Below are 11,673 nucleotides of genomic sequence, written 5' to 3'. Positions count from 1 at the left end.
GTGTTGCTATCATATCAACTTTTTATGAAAATGGCGCCCTGATTTTTGTGGGAAGGTATACAAAAAAAAATGTAGCGAATTTAACCAGGGGGGTTTGTGAGTCCGCATGGAATTACAGGAATTATACATACAGTTCTTTCTTTGCTGATGACCATGTAGTTACCAAGACGCTTTGGATCATATTCGCCGTGCCATGCCTGTGTTTGCACCAAGAATTCGTCGTTCGGCTTCAGCGACAATGCGTTGCCGAACAGCGAAACAGCGCCGGGAACGGCCGGGGCACTGTGCGGTGACCACCGCTGCTGGCCTTGCCCTTGGCTCGGTTCGCAAAGATATACAAGGCCAGCAGAAATGTGACGCTGAAAACTAAGAGGGTAGGCAGCTCTGTTTCATAATATCATATCACGGATCCATCGTGGCAATCAGGAAACTCACCACCAGTTGACCACAGGGGAACAGGATAAAACAACCTCAATCAACATGGGTTTAGCAGGCATGCACGAAAACTCCTAAGGTTTCGATGTAAAACTTATAGGCGGTCTGAAATAAATATGATAATCATTTGTCCGCTGTGTGTTCCGTTGTGGGCAGCGGCACGGGACTCATGCCATTGTTGAAAAAAGAAAAAAACAAAAACAAAAACAAGCCTAAGGCGACAGTATGACCTATGACCTATTTTTTCTTTTGTACGATACAATACCTGTATACCTGTTAAACAATTTGTGTTCATTGTGTCAATTTAATTCAATTCAATTCAATTCAATTCAATTCAATTCAAATTAGAGTTTATTTCCAATATCGCATTTTGTCGATACAAGTTCAAGAGAAAAAGTACAATATACATGTATAATAATACTTGATATACATAATCGATAGGCCCTACATGTGAAACTAATGTTCAAAATAATTGTGTTATTTTGAACGAAAATAATTGTGTTAGCCATTAGATAAAATCCCAAGGGTGAGGAAATGAAGCCGATGATATATGGACTGAAAAAGTTGAGTATAAGAAGAGATGCGAGCGCAATGTCGGTGGAAATTCTCTGTACATTCTAGTCTCTGTACATACAAAATAATGTGTAAAATTAAAACGTCCATTATACGCACACACGTACCCGTCACACACTATATATCGTACATAGCCCAATATTGCAGACGGGCCTCGATCGTGTGTGTGTGTGTGTGTGTGTGTGTGTGTGTGTGTGTGTGTGATGTGTGTGGGGGGGGGAGGTAAAGGTTGATTTTGGCAAAGGGTCAACTCTCCCTCACACCTTCCCCCCCCCCCCTGCCAGGTGCCTGTCTTTCAAAAGAGTGTGGGAGAGGGGGGTTAGGGCTTGTGAGGGGGCTGCACCCCCCCCCCCCCAAACCGCCGGTTCAGTGGTCCCTTTGTAGGTCAATCAACATGGATTCATACGTCCGATCGAAGTGTGAGCAGAGAATTATGAATGTAAACCTAATTCAATACGCATCGAACAAAGTTCATGCTTCAAAGGCGGAATTTATGTTTGCTAATCCCGACGTTCATCTGATTATAGGGAGGTGAGACTCGCCCACCTTTCTGGCGTGATTTTGAATTTCTCATCACGTGCAAACACCCTCTGTATCAAACGCAATCTATGGAGTATTGGGGAAGAGATAAAGGCTTACACACTTTCTGGCAACGTGCATGAATGAGTGTTGAACGTGTCATTTACTAGTAATACGTATCCGGATACACGTCACAGGTGCTTGAGAGCCCCCCCCCCCCCCCCCTTTGATGACAACATTGCACGCACGTCATTAACAGGCTAAATAATATTACCGAACGAAATGTCAACATGGAGCTTAGCTATAGACTCCATTGCGTAATTGCATATCTATCATTATCATTCTGTGTGTGTATTTGTTTGTTTGTTTGTTTGTGTTTGTGTGTGTGTGTGTGTGTTTGTGTGTGTGTGTGTTTGTGTGTGTTTGTGTGTGTATGTGTGTGTGTGTATGTGTGTGTGTGTGTTTATGTGTGTGTGTGTGTGTGTGTGTGTGTGTGTGTGTGTGTGTGTGTGTAAGCCAAGGTTTAGGGACACTTGCAAAAAAGATTAATGGTTTTAACTTTTATGGTGCTAGCAGTGCAGAAAGAAGGGGTAACTCAGACACCAGCAATACAAACAATAAAAACATAAAATATTTAGCCAGACAATACCTTTTAGAAATTACGTAGAAGGCCTACATATATAGTATAGATACATATACATAAACGTATTTATATATCATATATATAAGATATGTGTGTGTGTGTGTGTGTGTGTGTGTGTGTGTGTGTGCATGATGTCATCATTATTTCGTTGTGTTTGCAAACGTAATGTTGTTACCGCGTCCTTCAGTTTTCAGTTAATCTATATGACAAAAGATATACAGGAAAGTTTGGAAACGTCACGTTTTTCACGTATTTACAGAACGATGATCATTTAGCACAGCATCCACAAACGCGAATTAGATGAATTGATGTTAAAAGTTCATAGAACCACTACAGAAATGTCGATTTAGGTATATGGCGTTATCACCCCATTCCATTTACACACAACAGATACGACCTCAGAGTGAAAACATGAGAAACTGAAACTGAAAACTTCAAAACTTTTCTCGACATTATGTGGGAAAATGAAAGCTTACATCACGCTATATTGGTAGGAGTTTAAGCCTATTACCCGATGTCGCTGCCTTCAGTATGGAGCTAGAATCACAGATAGCGATGATGATCATAATAGTTATGTATTTGTAGTTATTCATATTTCACGAAATTTTCAAATACAATGTATCATAGTATAGAGCATAGAGAAAGACAATACACGGATCATAATCTATAACATACAGTAATTATACCAATAAAAACAAAGTCGAAGGGTCTACTGGGAATCTTAGCTTGTATATACGACGTAGATCTTCTGGATGTACATGTATCAACACACTCTGATTAAAACCAGCAATAAGTCAGCGAATTTTATGAAGAAATGGAAACAAACGCTTGAACATTTCTTTTTGGATGTACATTTTTTTGTGTGTGCAAATACTACCTACAGTTTTGTTCTGACTCTAATTTTAGTCAAAATTAAGTACTGCAGTCAATACAAAAATGCATGAGGTATCTGATGGAATCAGCATAATTCTTTTTTAAACAACTGATTTAAATCTATTATGAGTAGCTGCCGTTTTTTGTTGTTTTATCTAAAGAATTCTGGTCTTTAGGAAATGTGAAAATCCAGTTTTGCTGGAAAATGGAGATCAAATTGATATATGTATGACAATGTCATCCTATATAGTAGTAACCGCGAAAGATATTTTTTTTTCAATACAATTCGGTCACCCGCGAGCTGTTGTGGTTATACTCGACCTTCATCACGTGAATGCGGGCAGATGTATAATTACATTTACATGTCTATTGACAGTTTGTCGCGTGACACTGGATCTCGAACGTTGATCAAATACAATGATCACGTCGATGGGGTTGCACAATGCATATAGAGTCATCGTAAATTGAGAAGCTACAATGCTCGTAAAATACGACGACACGGAAAGGGGAGAAGTACGTGAAATCTATACAGCAAGGGCCCCTGCACAGACTTCTTAACTTACTTACTGTCAATTAAAGGAAAATGTAGGTCAAACAAGCTATCACACACACACACCAAAATATATATCCATATACCAATGCAAATACAATATGGCATTACAAATCATCATTATAGATCCGATGGCGTTGATGATGATCAACATATGAAACTTTAGCATAATTTCTAATCATTATTATCATCATCCTTATTATTGATAATAGTAGTATAAATACAGCGCAGTACAAAACAATTATAGTTATTATGATTATTGTCGCTGTCCCTTCAGTTTTTGTATCCCCACTTCATCCAGTTATATTATTGATTCCAGTCAAGAATTCATTTATGTTATTCATTTGTTAATCTGTTTCTCTCTCAGGTTATGCGCCGCAGTTTACAAATTCCTATATGGAAACTGCGCAATACAATGCACAACCATTATCGTAATCATGATTACTATTATTGCATCACTATCGGCCATCAACGTCATCGGACGTCACAATTGCATATCAAAGAGGGACAATGAATTTCTGACACAAATATAAAAAACTCGTCAATATGGTGAAAGGTTTCTCTGCTCGCTTTCAAAGTTATTTCCAGCAACTCCAATGTCTGTATCCATTCTATAATCCGTTCGATCGCTCGAAATTTTCCTCTGCAGTGGAAGAGGGAAAGCTGCAAACGCATTTTATTTGAACAAAATAATGCACTGGGCCGTGTAGAGCTCCATGGTATGCCCATTGAGCTAGCTGGCTCCTTGAGAAGTCATGCGCATGAAAGATCAACACATCTTGGCCCTGCTTCATAACGAGTACTACTTACTACATGTAATAGTGCACCGACCCGCCGGAGCGTCATTTCGGACGAGCCGCCTGTGATAGCGCAACAGATAATAATATAGTACCAGCGAAAGGTCGTCTCACGTATACGCGCAACATGGAGACTCAAAGCTTCCTCGAGTCAAACTGGACAACGTTATGTCTGTTCAGCCTCACTGTAGTGGTCATTTGGACCATCTTAAAGCCCGGGGCAAGAGGTCGACTACCGAAGGGTCCTCGACCTCTGCCTTTCTTCGGGAACCTGTTGTCGTTTCCAGAACACGACGCCTTTCTCAACATGCTGAATGAGCTTGGGAAAGAGTACGGGCCCGTGTACACAATCTATCTCGGCAACAGACCAGCTGTGATCGTCAACGGATGGGAAGAGATCAAAGAGGTGACGGTGAGAGCGGGAAACGATTTCGGTGACCGAGCGGAGTCGATCATCTTCAAGTCAGTCAACACCAAGCGACTTGGTAGGTATAGGTGACTCCACGAAGATAGTCAGAAGTATAAAGTAGCTAGTATGTGTGGTAATGATAATCATAGCGGTGAGTATAGTACATGTATGTTCACGTGAACTCGATCGATACCATAGTATGCATCATTCCTGTACTGTATCATACAACACTGAGATAGATGTAAGTAATATGCATGTAGTGCAAAATGCATGTTATTGGCAAGAGTCGTACATCGACCATGGTAGTATATACATGTAAGTAGTAGTAGTAGTAGTAGTAGTAGTAGTGTAAGATGGAGAAATATCCACCCCAAACCCTGTTTACAATTCCCACAGTTTCAGAGTTCCTATATTCTTTCATTAGTCGGCAATGTCATTGAACTTCCCATGTAAACTCCTGTTTACAATTCCCACAGTTTAATAGTTCTTATATTCTTTCATCAACAATGTCATCAAACTCCCATGTAAACTTCCTGTGTAAAAGCCCACCATCACAATATACTCCTTCCTCTAGTAATCCGCAATGAACTTAATACTTAATCCTTCCTCTTGTTCTGTAAGTAATTCAGACTAACTTTGTTTACAATTCCCACCGCCAGTCCCTTACACAGTACTGTTCAATGAACCTATAATCCCCACATCATAGACCCTCTCCTACTAATATCTTAACTTCTATCCATGTCCCTATGTATCTTATGCTTCTGGAGTTGAGGAATCAATCTTACTCCGGCCCCGACTCTGTTCGGTCATGTGCCAAGAAGGAGTGGAACAGTATTCTTTATATATACTACCGGCAATATTCCCTCGTCAGTATTATGCACCATTCTGGAATTCCTGATCAACGAGTTAGGTATCTAATCAGACACTTTACACTGACAACGGTTGTAATGAAATCCTTGGTCTGATTGGCTGATAGCAAATTTGTCGGTGAAAACTCCGACGAACTCGTGTGAAACTGATCATTATATCTGCTTGGAACCACCACCTTGTCTCCTGCACTAATATTCGACTGTGGCTTGACATCGTATACTACAGTTATGAGTGCACACCACGCTACCAATACATAAAACAAGCACTCTTACAGTAGTAGTAGTAGTAGTAGTAGTAGTAGTAGTAGTAGTAGTAGTAGTTAGTAGTAGTAGTATAGTAGTTTGCAACTGTACTAACACGAATGTTTAGTTAATTGCAAAATGGCTGTACACTGTAGTTGTGGTAGTAAAATTAGGAGCATACCACTGAGTATCAGGCTGTGGCTATCACGACCATATTCTATCGGTACCTACAGCAATATGTTCGACATCATGCAGCGGTGGCAATTCAGAGGTCTCCCCTCCAGAAATGCCACGGGAAATAGATATCAAGCCACCAACATTTGTGGATGTGTAGGCCTACATTGTTTCATGATTTTTTTCTCATCCAGAAATTACATAAAGGGAAAATTAAGTCGCGCTGTTCTTGATAGACGTACATTGAATTTGTAATTTAGAATGGCTGCTATAGCTGCGCCGCGACAAGGATTGCAAAATTACGGCTAGTGCTTATGACCAAAGTTAGTTTATTTCTCGGGTCAAATTCAGCCAAACTTCATCTTTAAGTAGAACTAGAGAGGAAAACCTTTATAATATATTAAAAACTCATGTAAAAATGTGAAGAAAAAAAAATCAGTTTATACCAGCTTGGTTTACAGAAGTGTATACCTCAATTCAATATTGAATAATAATTATTATGTTTGATTTTCGTAGTGAGCTTAGTCACAGTTCGGCGTACTTATAGTATTTTAAAGCCATATACTTCCAGGTATTCACTGACGTGAATTATGCAGTCATTTGCGTTTATGATATCAAAGGGTAATTTACCTCAAATATACACGGGGATTCTGTAAATGCGGAAATATTATTGCCTACGTGAATATATATTATATTCTGAATGGATATTTTCCAGGTATTTTCGACACCCGAGCTGACGAGATGTGGAAACAGCACCGTAAGTTCGCTCACACCACCCTGAGAGGTATGGGATTTGGAAAGGTGTCCCTTGAACCACTCATCCAGGAAGAAGTCAACCACCTCGTCAAGTACTTCAAGGTTGTAGTTCATTACCCTTTATTTGGAGTAGGAAGGGGGTATATCATTTTGCTATGCATATTCATCATCGCTTCCGTTATTCATGCAGATTTTCTAGTCGTTACCTCCGCATTATCAGCTCCAATTTATTTCTACAATTTATTTTTTCCAAGAATGCGCTGTACAAATGAAAGTACAAAGATAAAAGGGACAGAATGGCAAGTTTTAAAAACAAAGGGAATATATGTAGAAACAAATTAAAATAGATCGTGCCATTTTCTCTTCCGTGACATGTTCCACGTTGCAGGGGTCGTCACTATAAGCATGTGTAATGATTCTTGATGGAATGACAGCCCTTTCATCGCGACAAAGCGACTAAAAACTAGCTATCCTCAAGAAATTATACACAGAAACAGAAAAAATACTGCAAGTACAGGGAATCACGACTGACCTCGTTTGATTTTACTTTAAAGACAAGATCTGTAAAGATTATGCTTTATGAAGTGACTTTTATTTGAGTAAGGTTTGTTGACATTAAATCAATTAATTTTCATGAAACTCCATCGTTACAGTGTAATTAACTCCCACCCCTCCCCACATTTATTCCACAGAGCACCGGAGGTTCAGTGATAGATCCTCGAACAGCTCTTGGGGTGACTTCTTCCAACGTAATTTGCACCCTTGTCATGAAGAGGCGAGAAGAACATGGGTCAGACTCGGCCAGCGAGCTCATGGAAAACGTCCGACACCTCATGGTTGGCAACGAGGGAGCCTTGTTGACACTCGTGCCGTCCGCCTGGCCGATCATGCAATTCTCCAAGAAATGGCGGGATTTGCTCTCGACATGGGAGGTAGTGAAGAAGATCTTCAACGAACAGATCGAGAGTCACCAGGCGAGGTTGGACGCGGCGACTGGTGAGTAAGTGACTCCGAGTAACCACGCCCAAGCGACCTGCTGGATGAATAATATCAGCGTTATAAAAATTCCTTTGTCATAGTCAAGATAGGATAGTGGAATGAGAGATGTCATAATCTTTATTTCATAATTTGTCTCCAGTGATTAGAATTAAGCTAAAACATTCTATCCCTCTGACGGAAATAGAACAAAGGTCTCTTGTGTAAAGGAGTGGCTGCCTACCACCTCACTTCTCGCGAAGTGTACGGTGAAAACAAAGTAAAACAATACGGCGGCGCCCTGACGATCCCCTTATTTCACCTGAATTGACTCTTGAATACCAAACATAGTCAGTGAACCACATCACCCAAACACTTGTCTTTTGAGAAAAGCTAGACCACTGCAGGAGAGGTTATTTCAATGGAAAGGGAGAAAGGGAGGCTGGCTTTAAGGATTGCTGTGAAATGAACCAACATTCGTTAGCCAAGCAGGGAGGTGGGAATCTCTTCCCACCTCCCCGAGCCAAGCTATCACGAAACAAGACAAAAAGCCTCCCTGGAGACAGGTATTGAAACAAGGCCATCGCATTGTCTGCTGGATAATGACGTCACAAAATTCTTTCGTTTACCTTGTCAATTTACTGGTTAAATATTCTTAATCGTTTATGTTTGGATGAATCACGTCAAACCCTTTTTTTCATGAAGAAGATATTCCGCTAAAAATTAATCGGCTGTTGCTTGCAATACACAATTAAATGCAGTTGACTTATACCTCATGACGTAACCTCTTCAAACATTTTCGTAGAATATAAATGTATAACTGTTCATTGACATTGTATATTCATCCATTAGAATTATGTATGAGCATTTTCACTATCTGGAGATCATCGTAGATAATTGGCAATTATTCGTATTAAAATGATTGAAATTATTGTAACGGTTATAGCAGTTGTAAAACTACTACTTATAGTCATAATGTTGACAATAAATACAATGAAGATAATCGAAATGATTGTATAGATAATCGTGAATAATTGTATTATGTTTATAATTGTTAAACACCATTATTGTAATTAATTATTGTATGATCATCATCATCATTGTTATCATCAATATTCGTTCATAGTAATTATCATACCTACTTTGTTCGTGTATATCTTTATTGTGATCATCATTGCTCTCGTAGTCATAATTTTCCAATGTTATATTCAACTCTTCAGGTGAACCGGAAATCCACGATTTCCTCGATGCCTACCTGGTGCACCGGAAGTCTGACCCGGACACGTTTACCATTGAGGCACTCCACTTCGACCTGCTGGACCTGTTCTTGGCGGGCACGGACACCATCTCCCTCACTCTCTCCTGGGCCATCAAGTATCTTGCCGTCCATACCGATGTCCAGCAGAAAGTGCATGACGAGATAAAGAAGGTAGGATCGAGTGGGGAAGGGGAGGGGGTGAAAGGTCCGGGAATGGGTGAAGTGGACCAATGAAAACTCATGGGCGTGGCACTAATTGTTAAGGGGGAGGGGAATGAGTGAGATGGAGCTATATGGCTACCACAGGACAATGCGACCAGCAGTCTTCGTGGGCGTGGCACCATAATGTTGTTCCCTTGTTTGACAGAATTGAAACTTATGTTAGGCTCCGACTTGGCTAGAAAACACTGTTTTCTCCCACCGTCACTGGATGGATATTTTTATGGTTACTAGGTATTTTTATATACATAATCATGATTATACGTTGTCTCAAATCTTGAGAGTACAGGTTTTATGACCTGTATTGATAAAGATGATTATTTGTGTCATGAGATTTTAAGATGATGATGATGATTGTTATCGTTATTATCATCTTATTATCATTTTTATTATTATTTGGTCAGCAATTGTAATATAACATACATACATGAAGAAGATATAAGGGAATGACACACGTTAGTACAATAAGTGTATTGTAGTGAAGATTACCTCTGCATCGAACAAACTTTCAATCAAGCTCAAATTGTATATTATAGCACACACGCCTACAATGTTATCCTCCAGCGGCAACAGGATTTCGTATTCATTATCTGTTTTGATTGTCTTTATTTCATCCCACGTATATAGATCGTTGGAGACCAGCAGGTATCCATGTCACACCGTGGGCAGCTTCCTTACACCGAAGCTACAGTGCTCGAGATTCAGCGGCTTGCCTCCGTGGCACCGATCGTGCCCCGTATGACGGTCAAAGACACCTCGGCAGGTGGTCAGAACATTCCTGAGGGAACAGAAGTCTTACTCAATCTTTGGTAAGCGTTGTGCCATTAGTGAAAAAAAGAAGAAAAAGATATGGAATCTTCCTTACTAGTATCTGGAATTATTTTAAATGTTTAAAACTACATGTACTATTGTACGTATCACTTTTTGAGTGAATACACTTGCGGAAGATAATGTTTTTAAGATTCTGCGAAACTTAAATTTGTATTCTTCAATTATTTGCCGGACAGGTTATTTATTTGTTTTCCATACATTATTCTTTTGGAGGATATATATCTCCTTTCTCGCGATCAAGACGCAGTTCTATAAAAATGCATTCATTTCTGTGTACATTGTATTGTGTGTATATCGTGAAATGTGACTGTCAAAAATCCGTAAAAACAAGATCAATCTGCATGTATTCAGCAAAACATTCCAGTATATATACAATCTTACGTATATATGCATATATATGTATATATATATATATATATATATATATACACACAAACCAATGGGAGAATATTTAACGAGGTGCAACACGAAAAATTTGAAGTACCGAATGAAATCGCATTCACACCTCATCTTGGACAAGCTGTCTCGTGATTAAATTTGTTGTTGGGCCTACAATAATGATTGCATTCAATTATTTGATTTTCATTGCATAGAAAGTTGCATTAACTCATCGTAGCTTGGCAGAAAACGAAACATTTGTGGATTTCTTTTAATGAATAAAATGTTTTATTTTCATCATGAAAGGTCTCTGCATCGTGATCCAGATGTGTGGACTGACCCAGATAAGTTCAATCCTGAGAGATTCTTGGAGGATGATGGGACTGTCGTCAAGCAACCGAAGAACTTCCTCCCATTCTCTGCCGGTAAATTGACCCCCCCCCCCCCCCCCCCCCCACACACACACACACACATGGGCGGTGTCCCCTCCATACTTTTTGTATAGATGGCAATTCATAGGAATTTTTAACCTGGAGTTTCAAGCACATAGTGATACAACTTTCGTTTTGATGGCTGTAGTTTGCGGCCCACTGCAGCGATAATGGATGGAATGGCGTTTCTCACTTCCAACTTTTTCGAGTTAGTCTCTCACTTATCTGAAGATGGTCCTTTTTGGCCCACTTTTATCACTATGCAAAGCTCGAAACTACCTTCAAAGGCTTAGGATCGGGAATTAGTACAGAGCCTTACTCGCTCATGTTTATCACACCAAGTGCTCATACATCGTCTTAAAATACACACACACACACACACACACACACACATACACACATCAGCAACCTCTCACAATCTAACTGCAAATCCACAAGTGTTCGCCTTATACATTAAGTCAAGGAAACCAATGATTTATCTGCCCATATTGCACATTGATGATTTTGTCTTTACTCAAATAATTGCCAATACTGTTTGTTTTGTATTCTTCTTTCAAGGGAAACGCGTCTGCATGGGTGAGCAGCTGGCCAAGATGGAATTATTCCTCTTCTTCACGACCATCATGCAACAGGTCAAGTTTTCACTTCCGCCCAGCGAATCAGTCTCCTTCGAAGGTTTTATGGATTTGACCCGTGACCCAGCACCGTTTGGAATCCAGATTTATCCCTGGAATGACTAA

At 39.8% G+C, this 11,673-nt stretch overlaps 1 protein-coding gene across 1 annotated transcript; it reads left to right on the top strand.

The window, feature by feature from the left end:
* Positions 1-4,517: 4,517 nt before the first annotated feature.
* Positions 4,518-11,673, top strand: LOC139710543 (cytochrome P450 2U1-like). The gene is made up of 7 exons (XM_071622478.1): positions 4,518-4,875; positions 6,801-6,943; positions 7,534-7,837; positions 9,037-9,245; positions 9,921-10,102; positions 10,809-10,927; positions 11,492-11,673. The coding sequence occupies exons 1-7, from the start codon at positions 4,518-4,520 to the stop codon at positions 11,671-11,673; spliced, it is 1,497 nt and encodes a 498-aa protein (XP_071478579.1).

This window comes from Diadema antillarum, unplaced genomic scaffold, assembly GCF_040938485.1.
Source record: "Diadema antillarum isolate AM-2024a unplaced genomic scaffold, OU_Dant_1.0 seq00001539_RagTag, whole genome shotgun sequence".
Lineage (NCBI taxonomy): Eukaryota > Metazoa > Echinodermata > Echinoidea > Diadematoida > Diadematidae > Diadema > Diadema antillarum.
The sequence above is the reverse complement of the archived record's forward strand: the minus strand, read 5'-3'. Positions and strand labels throughout refer to the sequence as shown.

Excerpts from the sequence above, each read along its gene's own strand:
- LOC139710543 (XM_071622478.1), top strand. The coding sequence starts at position 4,518 with ATGGAGACTCAAAGCTTCCTCGAGTCAAACTGGACAACGTTATGTCTG. Across the intron at positions 7,838-9,036 it reads GAGGTTGGACGCGGCGACTG|GTGAACCGGAAATCCACGAT; the intron begins GTGAGTAAGTGA and ends TCAACTCTTCAG. Across the intron at positions 10,928-11,491 it reads CTTCCTCCCATTCTCTGCCG|GGAAACGCGTCTGCATGGGT; the intron begins GTAAATTGACCC and ends TCTTCTTTCAAG.